The sequence below is a fragment of the Cryptomeria japonica genome, chromosome 7 (genome assembly GCF_030272615.1).
Source record: "Cryptomeria japonica chromosome 7, Sugi_1.0, whole genome shotgun sequence".
Taxonomy (NCBI): Eukaryota; Viridiplantae; Streptophyta; class Pinopsida; order Cupressales; family Cupressaceae; genus Cryptomeria; species Cryptomeria japonica.
In genome coordinates, this window is record NC_081411.1 from 16,199,624 (window position 1) to 16,219,552 (window position 19,929).

The 19,929-nt window shown below is 33.5% G+C and overlaps 1 protein-coding gene across 1 annotated transcript; it reads left to right on the forward strand.

Moving 5' to 3' along the window:
* Positions 1-1,051: 1,051 nt before the first annotated feature.
* LOC131037160 (large ribosomal subunit protein eL18y) lies at positions 1,052-8,232 on the forward strand. The gene is made up of 6 exons (XM_057969218.2): positions 1,052-1,239; positions 1,339-1,428; positions 1,555-1,683; positions 7,256-7,438; positions 7,673-7,843; positions 7,937-8,232. The coding sequence occupies exons 1-5, from the start codon at positions 1,237-1,239 to the stop codon at positions 7,829-7,831; spliced, it is 564 nt and encodes a 187-aa protein (XP_057825201.1). The 5' UTR covers positions 1,052-1,236; the 3' UTR covers positions 7,832-7,843; positions 7,937-8,232.
* Positions 8,233-19,929: the final 11,697 nt, after the last annotated feature.

Consider the following 19,929-nt stretch of genomic DNA (forward strand, 5'->3'; position numbering starts at 1 on the left):
TAGAGGATAATGTTTATTAGGGGTCCATGTTTATTGTCAGTGGTCCAAAAGAGCGTTTATAAGGTGAAAATTTTAAGGTTTAGCCTTATAACATATTGAATATGCTTAGACATATTAAATATATAATTAATTAATTATTATATATTTATCTTTGTATGAATTAATTTAATAATGAACTTGAAATCTTTGTTATGAAAGGTTATGATGTGATCTCCTCAATGTATACAACCCATACATTACCCTATGTTTCGGGGAATCCTCTTGCAAAAAAACAAAACAATGTGAAATATTATTGCTAAAATACAATCGAATGTATTTCACAATAGTTGTAAAAAGGGTTTTGTGTGTTGAGAGGGCCATCATTTGAAAAAGAAAGATGAAAAAGATTGTAAGTCAAGTTTCTTAGATTTCTACATTTGATAGATTTTAATGTGAGTTTTCTCAAAAGGATAACGATTGTGGTTTTCTTTTACCCTAATAGATCTCCCCACCATAAATCTTGTCCATGGTGTTATTGTGTTTTCTATTTTTCTTCTACAAGTTAATTATATGCTACTTAGATTTAACTTTTGTATTAATTTGATTATGATACCTATTTAGATCCCAATTTCCTAATAAAAATGAACCTAATTCTACATGCTAAATAAATATCACTTTTATATGTCAATCTATTTAGTGAATTTGAATATATACTACTCAATATCAAATTTACATGCTAAATAAAAACTAATGCTAGAATTGAGAATTAAAAAAGTAACTTAAATAGAAATGGTTCTTATTGAAATTTCTAAAAAATATTTAGTGCTAGAAAGGTTCAAGGAACCTAAAACGAGGTATATATCAAGTTTTTGGAATTTCATGAGTAAACACTATACAAATACTCATATCTAATTGTTGGGTGTCAATACCTTGTCCTCTAATATTAGTGACCTAGATAGATGTCAATGACTTCTAAGTATATTTAAAAAAAAAAATGTATAATAAAAATATCTTTCAAAATAAATACCTTTTTAAGATTACTCACTCAAATTCTATAAACCTGTTGATCTGTGCATAATTTTAATGCTAAGAGGGACCCTAATTTTCCATATTTTTTTCGGTAAATCTCTTTGTAAAACCCTAGAGGATCTATAGTATACGGGGTTGTGTACAGTGTTTTAGGTCTGTTTTTCGGGGGTCAGAGGAGGAGGAAGCGGAAGGAGTGGGAATCGAACTGCAGGCCATCTACAGGGAAAAATGGTAAGCAAATCTGTGTTTCATGAAAAGAAATAATGCTGGTGTTCTTTTATTTTTTGATTTTTTTCTTTTTGAATTCCGGTGATTTTCGACTGCAAACAGGGTATTGATTTGGTAGCAGGAGGGAAGAGCAAGAAGACCAAGCGTACCGCTCCGAAGAGCGACGATATTTATCTCAAGCTTCTCGTAAAGGTATTTTATTTGTTTTTAAATTTGTTTTCTCCGTTAATTCGTTTGTCAATCTTTTTCATTTCGGATTTTGTTGCTAAAATCCAAACCCTAATTCTATTTTGCTCGACGATCTGGAACATTGAGCAGCTTTACAGGTTTTTAGTGAGAAGAACCAGTAGCAGCTTTAATGCGGTAGTTTTGAAGAGGCTGTTTATGAGCAAGATTCACAAAGCACCATTATCTCTCTCTCGCCTCGTGCGTTATATGGAGGGGAAGGTTAGTAGTATTTGTGCCTTTTTTAATACTGTTTTTGTCAGGAATCGATTGAAACCAGAGTTTTTACTTATCGTTTAGAGTTAAGGTAATTAATGAGAACAGGGTTTATCTTTCTGGCGACGGTTTGTGGTAGTAGTGAATGTGTTAAGGCCTGATTTGGTATGCTTCTGATTTATAAATTGTTAATGTCATGCCCCCGCCATAAGGAAGATATAGATGGCCTAGAAAATCGTCTAAACACTAAGACTTCACGATTTTCTAACACAAGGAATAAGCGATCAGACAGCAAGGATGACAATGAGAAAAGGAAATTACGTGGAGGGCAGCAATCAATTGGTATCAGACTGTCATGCCCCCGACTTGTATAGCGGGGTGAAATATACACATACTCAGCAAATCGCTAACACTTCCGGTAATAAAGAAAAGAGAGAGAAACAATTTCCTTGTGCGATCTGTTAGTGCAGACGACATGGATTAATGAGGCGTGTTTATCCAAACCACCGAAAGTGAAGAGGTAAAAGTCACAAGGAGGGAGGCGTCACTTTGGAAAGTTGCATCCAGACTAAGGCACACAACCACTCACTCCCCGTGGAAGGTATAAAGGACAATTCAATGCTGGAAGGAAGGGTATCGAGAAATCCGACCAAGAAAACAATAAGTATTTGATCTGCAAACAAGATAAGTGTATCAAAGAACCAGGAGGATAAAAGACCAACCGATAATCTAAAAAACAATACAGCTATATGTGAATTAATAAATACTATGATATGCAAGGATATATGTTTGATACATGTATACAGCATGATACTGATTTCATGCAGTCTTCACTTATCGATATAGGCATTAACATTTATGCAGTGTAATAATGTATTGGATATGTTATCTCTCCTATGTATTGGATATAGACAAATGATGTGAAATACCTAGATTCCTAGTTGCTGCAATCATGGTGAGGCTGGTATCAGAAATACAAGAAGGGAGAAACTGATACAAGCTTTCTCACTAGGCACACCACCTCATGAAGGATGAATGGCTGAAGGTCACATGAGGCCAATAGTGATGATATATCTGCTCTTGGGTCTAGGGCAGAGGATCACCTTGGGCACCCTATTGTAGTTTCCCCTCCAATCTCTACATGGTTTGATTTGTTTCTAAGGAGTCTCAATCATAGGCAGACGAATAAGGTGACACAAATAGTTAGAGCAGGTACAAACACCTCACTAGGTAGACCACCCCATGCTGGATGACGAATGTGCCTGCCACTTGGGGCCAAGAGGGCGATTGTCCACCCTTGGGCCTACCGCGAGGATCGCTTCAGGCGCCCTATCATGTTTCCTTATTCAGTCTGTTATTGTTGAACCCAAATAATAAATTATAGATATTATATGATTAAGATGGTTATGAATATATGTTTTCTAAAACTAGTAATTATAATTGATATCATGTATTGTATTTTTTCGAAGATTGTCTTTCATGATTGCAAGGTTTCAACCAGGATCTAGCTCGCTTTATTTTCTTTTGGCAAAGGTTATATCTCTAACTATATTATGTTTCTTGTCTTTTTATTGAATTTGTAATTCTAGAGAAAATCTAGGGTAATTCCCGAAAGGGGACTTTACAGTTAATAGGCAATCAAAACTGCACCGAGAAAACTGGAAAACAAAAGATGAATTTGACCAACAATCATGTGGAAATATAGTAGTATAAATCAACATAATACCTTGTTTGTGAGGCTTCTGTTCATAATCTTCAACCACAGTAGAGAGAACTAGCTTTTGAAACACGGTATATTCATTGTGCTGTATTAGCTAGGTGGTTAGATCAGGAGAGGGTGTTAGATTAAGCAAGTAGTTGAAGCAGAGAATCTATTTGATTCAGATGGAAATTTATTTGATTTAGGAATTAGTTGAGTTATAATTTTTTTATTAGGCAGATGAAGCAGTTTACCACAGGGACATGCCCCCCCCAAAAAAACCCTGCATTTCTGGGATGAGGATTGTTAAATTTTGAACCAGAATAAATAGATAGCAGAAAATTCAACTTATGAACAACACAAACACAAGAAATTATCCTGGTAAAACCCTCCACCCGAGGGTGAAAAACCCAGCCCACTCAAAAATGAACTTTTTTATATCTCTGAAAATGATTACACTGTTGATAGTTTCAGATTACTATCAATCACAATAAGATAAGCTTGATTCTCTACAAACAATCATGACAATAAAGTCAAATGATACATCTCATGTACATTCTATAAACCTTCATAAGTCTGAAAAACTCTGAACACAAAAAACATATAATATTACTGATCTGACAGACTTCATACACACTATTCTCAACTTGCTACGAGCCAGCAATATGTCTATCTATCTGTCGAAGAAGAAGAAGAAGCAGACCCACGAAAGTAGAAGAGTGATATATCTAAAGAATTGCAAGGCAAGTGAAGAGGCTCCACGAAGGAAGGGGAAAAGTCACTGATAGCCACAGCATCTTCACTGACAGCCACATAAACATGAGGAGTCACCGACAGCCACCAAAGCGATCATGAAAATAAAACGGAAGCGAATGAACCGATGCAAGATGAGATAAATAAGGGACTTTGCATCGTGGATCTCTATTGCAGCTATACCTTCAACAGGGATGTCTCTGGGACATGGGGACAGGGATGGGACGACCCCCACTGCCCCTTCACCACTGCTGGGATGTTGAGGACTTGTTAGGGACGTCCAAATGTCTTCAAGATGTCCCAAGGACTTCTAGGAGTCCCTTGGCCATCTTGGGGACTCCCAGGAGTCTCGCATAGCCCCCATTGAGAAACTTGGTCCCTAAGCAAAACATGGTGAAAATTTTGTAGAAATGGAATTCTTGTCTTCAAGTTAGTCTCATTCTTTTCACCGGATTTTATACATCAAATATAATATTTATGTATAAGTCATGTCATGTATATATTGGCAAGCTGTTTGAGAGTGGTTTCATATCTCTAGGAGTTATATTGCAGATTTTAGGTTGTAGATAAATTTTCAGACTTAGTCAAATTTCAGTGATCAGCAATCTTCTATCAGCATTCTCTTGCTTTCTCATCTCGCTCTCTTTATCTCCCATGAACTCTAGACCTATCTTTCTCCTTATCACTCTTCCTCTACCCCCTCTCTTTACCTCTCTCTATCTCACTTTCTTCTCTCTTCCCCTAGATTTAGACCTATCTCTCTACATCTCTCTCAGCCCCTGACACCCACAAGGGGTGCTACCTTAAATCTCATTTTGGTGTTTCCCTCAAACCCCCGCGAAACTATAAATCTAAGTGAGTAATAGGCCAATGATGAATCATGATCATAAAAATTTATATAATACATATCCCTTGGTTGCAAATCTTTGCATGTTCATAGTCAAAGCCATAATTTTTTTGCCTGAAAGGGGCACTACCCCTTGACCCCAAACCTCCACCCACCATTCTTATTGTTTATGCAATCATTTCCACGTTTTTTATGTTTTTAATTTTTTTAATTACTAGTTTACTTTAAACTTCACTTAGCATGCCAAAGTTTCATTTGCAATTCTTAATACTTATTCTTGGTTTGCACTTTGCTGCCAAAGTTCCAAAACTCTGCACACCATAGTTAATGTTCAAATTTCAAACTTTCAATGCAATCATTTTCATGTTTTTAATGTTTATTATTGTAAACTTTACATAGTGTGGCAGAGTTTCATTTACAGTTCTTATACTTATTCCTTACACATCTTTTTATAACTAATTTTTCAAGTACTATATGCATTTTCACCACTTCCCCGTTGCCTTCCCCCTGCCGTCCCCAAACTTAGGCCCTTGGTCCCCCTGTCCTTGAAGCCCGTCCCCTCGTCTCTGTGTCCCTCTGCTAGGAAACTTTGTGGAACATTGGTTTGAAGCCTCTAGATATTGGTTATTAGTATTTTTGTTTAATTTTTGCTCGTATGTTGCTTTCTCTATTACCCTTCATGACCTGCATGTTTATGGTGCATCTAATTCAATTATTCAAGGACCTAGTCGCTATGGTTTAGGCATCCCACACACAGACTTCGATATTGGCATATTACTCAGTGAGCATAGTTTTTGGTAAGTTTAACTGGTGCCTCTAATGAAAGCCTCTTTTGGTAGATAACTTGAGCTTTCAATTGAGACCAATTTTTTTTGCCATGTGTAGATGTTTGAGTTCAAACATGCTTCACTGTGGTCTATTGCTACTAGAGGTAGATTATGTAAATAGGTGATTTAGTTGAATTTGTTAGTCATCAAGGATTTTTCTACTAGCATTTCCAATATTTGGAAGATTTTCCCTATTTGGACAAAGTGCCAGTCACACCATTGTCAAGCTAGTGTCAATTTAATGATATTTTGAGTAGCCTTTGGTTGCGCATGTATATTTATTATGTCTGAGTTTCCACCAGGCACAATTGCAGTTAGCAGTGAAGAGGCTGCTTATTGGTAAATACTGCCAGGTGATGAAAGGTTTAATTGGTGCGGCTTCCATTTAGTTACTGTCAAAGCTATTTAAATATCTAGCATTTCATTCACATGGAGAACTAATTTGCATCCAAAGATGATTGAATTTGAAAATATCCAAATATCAGCAAACATCATGTTCTTTAATCAAGTTTAATTATGATTTACGTTTCTGACATAAGCTATATGATATGTTGGTAGAAACGCTATTGTGCAACTTTCTGCAAAGTAAGAGAGGTTTGTTGCTATCTGTGCAAAGCACTGACATATCATTGATAGTTTTAAGATATGATGATAAAAAGGTGATTCTTTTGAAACTAAAGTTAGATAATTAAAATTCTTTCAGCATAGAAGAGATTAAACTCCTAAAAATTCTTCCAGAACATCTCAAAGAGGTGTCATTCTGGTTGTTTTGGTGACATCTAGATAATGAAGTGACACATCAATCAGTAGTCATGAACTTGTGTGCTCACAAATATAAAGGATTCAATAAAGAAAGTTATTTTTTTAAATTTGATTTTTCACTATCCTTGTAATTGACCAAGATAGATTTGCTGCCCAGTACAATCGGTTCTGGCTATGGAGGGGATTATTTGCACCTGCCCCGTAGTGTAATTATAAGTTAACACTTATAATTACACTATGGGGTGGGTGCAAATAATCACCCCCATAGACGGGGCCTCCAATTTATGCCCTTGGTTGACTGAAACCTCAGTTTTCTCTTGCAAGGGTTAAAGAACATTTCATGGAAAATGTTTTCTAATCTCTCTCTAATGCAAGTGCATCTAGAGTACTTGGACAATAATAAGAGAATATCGTATACAAATTGTAAAAAGAATTTTTGAATTTCTCTAGATTAGAAATTTCATAATATAATCCTAATGTAATATATGGAAAGATGATTTTAGATAAGATGTACTATTGGGGTACAACTGGCACTTTAAGTGGCCATTACATGTTGAAATGCTATTTGAGGAATTTTGTTAAATGCTTTAAATAATGAAATGCTTTTTGATTTTTCTGTAGCTTTTTATAGATGAAGTGGATGGGCAACATGTTGAGTAGTCGATTAACCTCATTTTTTTTGTTTTTCAGGAGGGCAGTACTGCTGTGTTAGTTGGTACTGTAACTGATGATAAAAGGCTTTATGAGCTACCAGCATTGAAGGTTGTAGCTCTTCGATTCACAGAAACAGCAAGGGCTAGGATTTTAAAGGCAGGAGGGGAATGCTTGACCTTTGATCAACTTGCGTTGCTTGCACCATTGGGACAAAACACGGTATTGTAATAGAGCATAGCTATGTTAATGCTTTTTGTTCAATGAACATTGAATATGGATTTTTAGTTTAGGATTGCATTATCAATCTGATCATTGTCTGTAATAAGATTGTTATTTGTTTAGCAATGATTATTGAATTTTTTCCCTTGTTTTCTCTAAAAAGATCAATTTGCCAAATAATTGCGGACTTCCATTCCTGGCTTTGTGCTTAAAACAGTTTTTAATGTTTGTCAGGTCCTTTTGCGTGGACCTAAGAGTCACCGTGAGGCTGTTAAGCATTTTGGAAAGGCACCTGGTGTCCCACACAGTCACACCAAACCTTATGTCCGCTCTAAAGGAAGAAAATTTGAGAAAGCTCGTGGTAGGAGAAACAGCCGTGGTTACAAGGTTTAAATCATTTAATAGGTAATTTTCCTCCTGATCTACTTCTGAAGTATTAAACAAAATTAAGGCTTCACTCATCTTCAATGCATACTAAGTTCAATTGTTGTGTTGCAGGTTCTTTGGGGTAATTTTAGTAAATTGTGGAGACATAGGCTTACTACAACTTATGTGGTAATTGTAAGCAGTGATGCTATATGATTGTGTCCAGGACTTTAAAGGTTCATTCTAGTTATGAGTATTAACAATTTTGTTAGCTTTTAAATGCTTTTTTACTCTCTGTTAAACATTGAATTCGTGTAACCTTTGGCACAGTTTTGCCAAATTTATATTTTGGCCACTTCAATGTTCACGGTATCCTGAAAACTATCTTTTTTGAATGGATTTTTAAAATGTCGTTCTTGTGGCTTCAAGGTTTTGTTCTTAGTGGTGACTATAGAAATCAATTATACTGGGTCCCCTGAGACCGCTACAAAGTTAGCAAATTCAGTCTTTTGACATGGTTTAAGGTCCTTTGCGAAATGTTATGTTGTGCTGCATCTAAAATCTAGCATTCAACTGCAGTATTGTTTAGCTTACTTTTACTTTCCAAATATTGGATATCCATTCTGACCAATACAAAAATGACTGATATGCTTAACATGCATTTGTATGGTTAGTGGACGGATTTGTTAATGTCTTGTTAAATTTGAGGACCAGAGGGAATGGTTTGGTCATAAGAGATTAGTTTTGATCGTACAATACAGCAGTAAGTTAATATGTGTCTACTCCATAGATTGTAAATAACTGAGATTTGTTTTACATGTGGTTAGTGGAGGGATTAAATAATGTCTTGATAATTAGAGTATGAGAGAAGTTTTGGCTGTACAAGGCATCAATAAGTTAATATTGTCCAGCTTGTCAGAACATCTATGTTCCTAGCTACCCCAAGATAAAAATAACCAAGTTTTTTTGCTCAGCACGTGCCAGGGACCTATACAAATGACCTGATAGACAGACAAATCAACAGTACTTACTGTTTAATTGCTGTTGTTGATTATTATGAGACGTACAAAGCCATTACTTAAAAAATTGTGGCTGATAGTGTAAGATGACAATAGCTGAGGTCTCTCAGCATGTGGATGGGCTTACAGTTCAAGTGCTATTGTTGTTTATTGTGATACATGGTTAGGCTATTACTTCAATTTTTTTGGCTGATATGTCTTATGATGGCTTGGTATTGGTTAGGCTATTACAAAAGAAGATAAATGACGAGATATCCAGTTATGATGGCTTGGTATTGGGGCTTTACTAAATGAGGCTGTATATTGTTACAAAGTGAGGAAGGACAGTAGTGTTGTAAAATATGTTGAAGCACTCAAATACACAATTCTCTTAGAAAATCCATGGAGCAGGGCTTACTGATAAACTGCAAACATACAAATATGCCTAAAGCAATTTTAGAAAGAGGAATTGTGAATCCATTTCAAGGATTTAGGAAAAGAAGAATTATAAATAAATTTTAAGGATTTAAGAAAAGTTTGGAAGTTGCAAAAGAACTTCATAGGAGTAAAGAGTCTTCTGTGACACTAAAGAACCTTTCCACAAAAGAGAGATAAGAAAGAATGTTAAATTGGCAGTACCTTTCCACAAAAGAGAAACACGAATGAATGTTAAATTGGCATTACCTTTCCACAAAAGAGAGAAGCAAGAAAGAATGTTAAATTAGCAGTACTTATACAAAAGAATACAATGGAAATGTATATGGAGATTGGACATTGAGACTGTAGTTTGCAAAGGTGATACAAGAGAGAAAAATGAACGAATGTTAAATTGGCAGTACTTGTACAATAGAATGCAGTGGAAATGTATATGGAGACTGGAAATTGAGACTAGTTTGCAAAGGTGATACGAGGGATAAAATAGGAGTAAGAGTCTTCAGTGACACCCAAAGGACCTTTCTTCAAAAGAAAAAAGCAAGAAAGAATGTTAAATTAGCAGTACTTGCAATAGAATACAATGCAAAATTTTATATAGACCGGACATAAAGACTAGTTTTCAAAGGTGATTCAAGAGATAACTAGGAGTAAGATACTTTTGTGACACCAAATAACCTTTGCACATAAGAGAGCAGCAAGGAAGAATGTTAAATTTGTATTACGTTGTACAATAGAATACAATGTTAAATTGGCATTACTTTTACAATAAAATACAATGCAAATGTATATAGAGACTTGACATAGAGACCCCAGTTTGCAAAGGTAATGCAAGAGATAACATGTGATTGCAATAAGAAGTGTCTCGATCCTCCAGATACAAAAAGTGAGCACCTTAAACAAAGCTTAACAGGCAGGGTTTGAAAACAACGCAAGAGGAAAAAATAGATTTGTGATAGACCTGTTCGGACCAACAGAGGTGATTTTAAAAATCACATTTTTGGATCATTTTCATTATAAATAAAGTGATACAAGGTTTCCATTAGGTGGTCCAGAAATATGAGAAGCTTTATCGAGTTGTAAATGAATAATAATAGGATAACCTGTTCACACAAACATATGTGATATAAAAAATGACATTTTTGGATAATTTTCATTAGAAATCAAGTGATGCGAAGGTTCCATTAGGTAGTCTAGAAGTATGAGAGCTTTATTGAGTTGTTAATAAATCATTGAATGATAATAGGATAACAATTACAGGAATGTGGTTATTACTATAGGATGACTATTGCTATTATAGGTTCATTTGTATAATGGTTATGGATTATAGGATGACTATCGTAGAAGAGGTTCATTTGTGTGATGGATATTAGTTATATTGGAAGGTGTGACGTGATAACCAAATGATTTAAAGGTTTTGTGATGCTGAGGTATTGAATTTGGATTAACCAAGTTTATAATGTTTACTATATCTATGTTATTTGTTTAATGATTATGCTAAAAAATCTGAATGATCAAGCGGAAGCAGCCTCTTCAATATTTTAGTGACAAGAGTAGACCATATTTCAGAAATCCTTATTATAAAACCATTGGTGCTTTAGAATAGAAAATGCACAAGTTGGATGACTGGTTTGCTTTTCTGGCAGCCAAAAAGCAAAAGACGAAGGAAAACGGGGCAAGTAGATGAATGGTTATAAAAAAGATTAAACACATAATGACGGGAATAAGATAAATTTCTGGCCATGATAGCTACAGATAACACAAGGAGTAGAAAGAGAAAGGTGGGATGACCAGTATTGTTAAGCAAAACTGATTCAAGGGTGGGGAAGTGAAGGGGTGAATGACATTAACTAAATCTGGGCAGTGTACAAAGGAAGAGCAGCACTCCACTCCAATCATTACTAGCGATTGCTGTAGTAGTTGTAAAGGACATAAAGATATTACTATCATTTAAACGTTGAAAAGCCGGTTACGTTTCAAGAATTGCCATTGCTTTTAAAAATCTTATGCGTCCATACTAAAAATGGGTTCAAAATTATATAATGTGAGAAGACATCATGATTTTTTGAGGGGCTGGACTTGTGATGTTTCAAAAAGCGACATTGCTTTTTGAAATTTGTGTCCAGCCAAACTGGACTCTAAACTGCGTGATGTAGGAAGAATTTATAAATCAAGGTATTTTTTTCTAATTATTCATGGAGGGTAAATGCTTCATGATTATTCATTGAGGTCTAGTGCTCAATCAAGTTTGTGAAGCTCAGAAAACTTTTGAAATTTTAATTGGAATTTGTTAACTCAATCATAGCAGACTCAAATTTCACTGGGCAGAACTTGGCAACTCAAGAAAATATACTTGAAATTCTTAAAAAACACATAAATAGGATCCCAATTGCTACGCATGTGCAAATAAATCTTCATTGAGCATTTTGAAATTCTAGGACTCGCAGCATAATAAGAATTAACTGGAAACCTTAGAACTCATCAAGCATTTTGAAATTCTAGGACTCGCAGCATAATAAGAATTAACTAGAAACCTTAGAACTCATCAGCATAATATGAACTAGAAAACTTTACATTAGGAGAGAGGGATCAATAGTTGTGTGGACTGATTTGTGATAAATCTATTGAAGTTACTAATTATTAAGCTCCTATCTAAATAGATTATTTGATCGCGGAAAATTAATTCACAACAAATATTGCAAATAACACAACTGCAATTTGACAGATAAAACCAGAGAAAAAAATACACAAAACAATAAACACAATTATTTTGGACAAATTATCCCTGAAAAACCCCGAAGGGAAAACTAGTTCAGGAAATGAGGAATTTTTATTGAACTTCAGCAAATCAAGAGTTACATAAACTGCTTGCCTCTTACAGATAGAGCTCCGACAATAGTTTTCTTTTCCGGAAATTCTTCCCTCAATTTCTACAACTGAAATTCCAATACTATTGCATACAACGTTATCACTGCGCTCTTGTTATCACTGCACTCTTGTTATTACTGCTCATCGATCTCTTATAATCTCTCATTAAAAAAATAATGAGCCACATCTAATCTCAATGGCTCAATGGCTAAGATTATCTGGACTTTATCACGTACTTTTTGGAAGGTATCAATTACTTTCTACTTTTTGGAAGTTTTCAATTACTACCTGTTAATTATCCTGGACTACACAAACTAACATGATTAAATTTACGAACATGTAATGGTTTCATAAAAATGACCTCATAATTTTTCTAGTTTGTTTCCAAATCAATCGCTTTGGCATCCTTAAAACAAATATCAACACTGCCATTTCAGTTTTCACACTAAATTTAATGCACATACTAGTTTCACCATTTTAGTCGATTCGAGAAGCAACCATCATTACATTTATGTTCTGATTCCTACTTTAATCCTAAAGTGAAAATGCCATTCATTCATATGTTTTATCCATAAAACTTGGTCAGTACTAATGGTTGCTCACATCCTTGAAAGCATTAGTGGAAAGGGTTCGAGGAGTTTCACATCAGTGGAGGAATGAAATAGATCTATTCTAGGAATTTTACAAATAGAAAAATGTAATGAAAGACATTTTACACTTATGAGCAAATGATATACCTCTATTTCTTTGTTATTGTAAGTGTAGAACATGTAAATAATATAAAAAAATATTATAAATTGCTTTTTTAATTTTAAATTACATTTTCAAATATACATTTCATTGTACATATGATTTTGATATGAATTTATATTTAAAATTATATAAATTATGCATTCACACAAAATAAATTAATGGAGCTCTATCGACATCCTACATGTGATTAACATAGCTCAACAAAAACAAAGTGTTATAGGTGAGCATATCATAAATAAAAATGTATTAAATTTAATACTATTCAACCTTAATTTAGGATGAATTTTTAAGATTTAAAATATTTTACTAATTATAAAAATAATATTTATATTATGATAATTGTTATACTATATTATTTAATTATATTATAAAATTACTTATCTTTGTATTTTTAAATTTTTTATCGACGTTAAAGGTGGGTTTTGAAAGGATCCTAAAACTTTACACAATGTATATACGGATATACTAATGAAGTCTATTTGAAAACAAAACTATTGATGAGCGCATGATAATATTGAGGGGGTGGAGTTGAATCAGTACAATACTATTTTCTACTTTTCTAAACTTAATATCATAAGCATATCAATTGCACAATATTAGTAACATAAGATGCAACAATTATGCAACATAAGTAGAACACATGATTTACATGGAAACCCATATGAGAGAAACCAAAACAAATTATTGCTTATATAATTTTTCCTTTACAAACTTTCTTGGCACCAACCCACAAGAGACACCAATCCTCTCAATTTGTAGGCACTAGCCTATTGGACAATGACCCTTACAATTCATAGGCACCAACCTTCTCAATTTGTAGGCACCAACCTACTTTTACACAAATTCACCAGAGTATGATATCGTCTTCATAAAGATTTGATTATGAATGCACTTTCTTTCACACCCTTTCTTATGGGTGATCTAAGTATTATCACACAAGTGCTCTCCTTCATGACTTGGTTTGTAGATGATGTAATCACTTTACAAGTCTTCTTGATAATGATGCAACTACTTTTCTTCACAAATTTTCTTTCAAATAATGCAATATTTCCCTTGATAATTTTGCCTTAAATCTACTCTAATTTTATTTAGAAATCTACCCACAAATTGTGCATCATTTATTACTCCCTTCACAATATTAACACTCTTCATATATTTTAATATAGATCTAATTTACTCTTCATATGCCTTTCTCTAGACCTGATTATATCTTTTCCTCCACACTGCACACTTCATCACATTCCACAAAACTCTTTACTTCCCTTGAGTGACATACATATATTCTATTCATACCAATGTTTACATATTTGATGCAATTATTCTCGTTGTCAAATTTGCTTATATACTATCCATGGATCCATTGTTGTGTATTTGATATTATTTGTGTTATTTCTCACCTCTTTCTCACAATTTTCATTCGTTATTTATACCTTATGTCTCTTCATGAAGGGAGACATCCCTTCGAAACAATTACATCCTTTTAGAAAGCACATGACTTTTATTTTGAGAACTAATTGTTCCCTTTGAACATATAATTATAGCTCTTTGCTAATCACTGTCTTTTAAAATATAATCACAACCTTTTATTTAATAATTTCTATCTTCTCTAATATGTCGTCACCAACATGGAATCATTGCCTACCTTAAACTTTATCATGCCTTCAATAGTCTTAGTAATTGCCTCTTTTTTTTTTTTTGACTTATTCTAATTATGTCTTATATGTTTTTTTTCTTATATATAGTTGCAACATTTATTTATCATTAATTTCTGCCATTTTTCTTATACAATTTGAATCAGGTAATCAATACATGATTTCCTTCCTAGATATTAAGTTTTGTATCTATAATGAATATACAAATTGTTGCACCTTTAATCTTCTATTTTCTTCTAACTTGTGTGACTTAAAGCATTATGAACATATGCCTTCACTTAATTGTCAAGCTCTTAAATATATTCACTCTCTCACATTTTTTAGGAAATTTAATACTCGTTTAAATACCTTAACATGTGTGCTAAACACATCAATGTCAACCAACATAAACTATTGAGTGACTAGAGTTTATTTTTCATAAAGAGGAAGTCGTCTAGCATAGTAATTGATAGAAGGAAACACCAAAGAGGTTGCTTATCTTTGGAGACATTAATTTAGTTTTATCTTGAATAAACATGTATATTAAACACAAAACAAGTTGGTCATCAAATAACATTATATCTTCTTCATTGCTCCACAATTTCATATAGGAATATTTATATCTTCTATTCCCTCCATGTTGCACATAACTAGTCTAGGGATAATAACTAAATTCCCTTCATAACTTGCACACTTCTATGATTTCACCGAATAACTCACATTTCATTGCTGCAATATTATAGATGAAGTTGGCCATTAATAGCGAATACAGTGGCTTTTGACCATAACAATTTTCTCCAACCTTTGACATCACAGATATTATCAATGACAACATTCTAACAATCTCTCATAATTCTTTGGCATCAATCACAATCAATTCCAATAATCTCCCACTTTATCATTAATGACAAACATAATTCTTCCCCTTTCTCTAACTCTTCCCCTTTGAAATCAATGACAAAGGGTTGTAACATAAATAGATCATGGAAACATCCATTTATATTCTTTGTGGTTACTAATCATATCTATTTTAATAAGAATATACTCACATCCATTCTAATAAGAATATACTTCTCCCCTTATTAAAGATTCTCTTATGTTCCTCATTTCTCTACTATTCTATCCTTTGTTTCTATATTACTCGGGATTTGGATCATCTTCAAACTAAGTACTCTACCCTTTGTTTCTATATTAATTGGGATTTGGATCATCCATTTATAACGAAGTACTATCTTATTGAATGATGACCTCTATTGAATTGGGCACCTTAGGAGGATGGAAACTATTATTTCAATTAGGTGAAGTGAGGCCATTCCATAGCCACAGATTAAATGGATGGTGGTCCACCTTCCCTCACCCCAATCCATCTAATTTTTGTTGGTGGATGAACCCTAGAGTCATATTATGTAATAGACTAATTCATGTGCGAGTGGGAGGGCCCCTACAATTTGCCAGGTAGCGGTGGGTGGGTGGTCCTTTTATTCTAAATTATTCTAGCTTATTTTAGCAGGCTTATTAATTCACTAATTAGTTTGGTAGATTAATTAAATACTAATTAATTATTCTAGCAGACTTATTAATTTACTTACTCTAGCAAGTTAATCAATTTAGGGAGGGCCCCTAATATTCTATGGTATTTCTAGCTTATTCTAGCAGATTTGTTAATTATATAATTAATTTATTGATTAATCAAGATGTAGATTAGTTATGAGGCCTCTCTTTCAATACATGAACCTTTTCCAAGAGTTGGGGCCATCCACTTGTATATCCTTCAATCCATCAACCTAGCCTTTAGACACTCGACTGCAACAATAGTATAGGGGCCCCACTCCACCCCTAAGGGATAACTTGGAAGGTCAAGATCCGAAGCTAGGGATTGAGACACATTGATCGAGCTATTGAACCCTTCATAAATGCACTATCTTGGACCCTAACCTTTCACAATCTTCTTCCTTCACTTTCAATTAGGTTCTCACATCTTCTTCAATCTTTTTCCTTTCTTCAATTTGAACTTTAAGATCTATGGTTACCTTTTTGGATTCTTCAAGGCTTCATACTAACTCTATATTAGATTCATTATCCTCTTGAAGTTGTAGCTATAGTTTCTGATTTATTTTCTTAAGTTTCTTAATTTTTCTATAGGCATGATGAAGTTATTCTTCAAGATCCACTACCCCTCTATCTTCGCTACCCACTTCATTTAAATCCTTTTCTTCTACATTCATCTATTCTTTTCTTTCACTCATAGATTCACTATCTTTTTCAAGGATATCATCTTTTGTTTTTATTTCCACGTGTGTTCTATTTGTCAACTCATCACTATTTCTTTCATCTTAAATATCACTTGCATTTGGTATTATTTGTGCTTGTTGATCGATACTTTTTTTTGTATTTCCTTTTCTTCTTTCCATATGAGCTCCCCTAGATTAAGCTTCAAGCAGTTAGGCTATATCAAAAGGAACTCACTTTGATACCAATTGATGAGGATATGATTATACTGAGAGGGTGGGTGAATCAACATAATACTATTTTCTACTCTTTCAAACTTAATACCATATGTATATCAATTGCACAATATTAATAACATATTATGTAACAATTACTCAATGTAAATAGATCACTTGATTTATGTGGAAATCCTTATGGGAGAAGACCGCAACAAAAATTTATTATACAAATTTTTCATTACAAACTTTGTAGGCACCAACCCATAGGAGGCACAATCCCATCAATTCATAAGAACCAATCTACTGGAGGCACTAACCCCCAAAATTTTTAGGTACCAACCCCCAAAATTTGTAGGCACCAACCTACTTTTACACATTCATCAAAGCATGAAATTGTCTTCACAAAGATCTTTTTATCAATGCACTTTCTTTCATACCTTTGCTTGTGGATTATCTAATGGATATCGCATAACTCTCCTTGATGAATTGGTTTGTAGATGATGTGTTGGTGTTTTCAAAGTTGATTGCACTATTATCTCTATAGTTTATCCATCTTTAGTCCTTGAGATTCTCATTTCAGTGGCCAATGAACAAGAGACAAAACTTTGTTCTCCTTTGCATTTTAGGATTTGCTAGACCTAGAGGTAGCACTTATTATAATATCTAAAATGTCAGCCCTTATATCTTAAGATATTTATTGAAGCATAATGTTCTCACAACTTTTACTAAGGTTTGAATGATTTTACCTCAGATTAGCTAGATCCTAGTAATAACATATCTATTTCAGCACCTTAAGAATATGGAACAACTTGAACATATTAAAGAGAAATTAAAATGTTGTTTCTATGTTTTAGGGTTTTAATGGACATGGAATGTTCTCAGATTATTGCGTACTAAGGAAAATAGAGTCAAACAATGCATGTGCAATTGCCTCATTTTAACAAAAAAATTCTTACTTAAATGATTGATAAGATGTCATTGTCTTAAGTACAATGATAGGTCTAGGAAAGGGAACCACAAACACCTAAAATTAATTAAATTAATATTTAATTAATTTAGCCTTTTTGCATAATTAATTAAATTAATTATGCTAGTCCTCTTCTTCAAATTAATTAAATTATACTTTAATTAATTTTATCAATATAGCCCTTATTATTAATTTGTCAAAATTAATTATATTGCCTGTTCTTTTAAAATCAGTTCAATCTCCAATATTTCTTCTAAATCCTAATTAGTTAATTAATTCCAATTAATTAGGTAATCCCCTGATTCCTACAAATCACCCCCCTTAATCCTACCATCTAGCCTAATCATGATTAACATTTCCTCCAATTTAATATTTGGCCACTCATTCTCTCTCCTCATGTTCCGTCCCCCTAACTTGCCCACTTGCACTCCTAATCCCTCATTAACCAACCTAATAACTCTTCCTAATCATTTGCACATCCCTATTAACCTTGATTAGGGATGGGTCAACTCTTTGCCATAAATGGATTTCCCATCCCATCCTCCAAACCTTAAATACCACCAAATTTGGCTTTTGCAAGGAATTTCAAATTCCTTGAATCTCCCATGCCCCCTCTTCCCAAGGAATTTTTAATTCCTTATTCTTTTATCCTTCCCACACATCATCCTATTTTGGAATTTTTAATTCCTCGTCTTCTCCCAAGGTACTTGGTGAGCTCTTCCTCATGTACTTGAGAAGGGTGGAGACAAGAAATGCCTTTATGAAAAATCTCTTGGATCTCCCATTTTGTCCTCTCAATCCTCTCCCACCTTCTTTCAATCACAACCCTTCATTCATCTTTAATCTTGGCCATCCATTTTGGGCCTCTCCATGTTGAAGATTAGTGTCAGTCAGTAATATGATCTGACTGAGTCATCTAAAACAACTTAGATTACTAATTAATTATATTGTTGTAATAAAATAATAATGAATATACATTGTTTTCGTACCAACTATCATATGATTCGATTATTTAAGATAATCAACATATATGATTATGTTATTCTATGCAATATTATTTAAGATAATCAACATATATGATTATGTTATTCTATGTAATGCATATTACATATGAATCAATTCATATATTAATCGATTCTATGTAATAGTGTGAATTACTTTCTTATTAATTCATGTTAACTAATTACGTGTTAATACTTGATTCAATTCAATGATCAAATCGTATTATCTTCTTTCTTAGACGTGTTATGTCTAACCGATTTGATAGAGAGACATGATGATCAGGAGACGTGATGATAAAGAAGGTTGTGTTGATTGGTTTAGACGTGATGCTCTTATATTAGTTTGATCTCCCTCTCTCTCTCTATTTAAAGTTATGATTCTATGTAATGCATATTACATATGAATCGATTCTATGTAATAGTATGAATTAATTACTTATTAATTCATGTTAACTAATGATGTGTTAATACTTGATTCGATTTAATGATCAAATCATATTATCTTCTTGCTTTAGACGTGTTATGTCTAACCAATTTGATAGAGAGACATGATGATTAAGAAGGTCGTGTTGATTGGTTTAGACGTGATGCTCTTATATTAGTTCAATCTCCCTCTCTCTCTCTCTATTCAAGGTTAATAAGTGCAGAAAAATAGAATTATAACTTTACAATCCCACATATATAGACATTCGAATTGTCCAGCATCATTAGCAATTCAGATTTATTGTCATTGCTTTCACCATTCTCATTCAGATTAAATCGAATCATCTCTCAGTCTTCTTTCACTTTAATCAAATAGATTTGGATTTCTCCTCTTACGCCATGATAAATCTGTGTCTATCAGTTTATCTTTAAGGCAAATTGAAATTAAAATATGATCTCTATATCATAGCACTCTAATCTATAAATTGGAGTTTCTAATCCTCACATATCATCCACCTTTTGAGTAAAATTATGCTGTCCATGTGGGTTTCAACAATCATCCATCATACCCTCATTATGCCAAAATCTTATCTCACATAAGCCAA

Bases quoted from the DNA above. Each gene is read 5' to 3' on its own strand.
- LOC131037160 (XM_057969218.2), top strand. The intron at 1,429-1,554 runs GTATTTTATTTG...AACATTGAGCAG, and splicing joins ATCTCAAGCTTCTCGTAAAG to CTTTACAGGTTTTTAGTGAG. The intron at 1,684-7,255 runs GTTAGTAGTATT...TTTGTTTTTCAG, and splicing joins TGCGTTATATGGAGGGGAAG to GAGGGCAGTACTGCTGTGTT.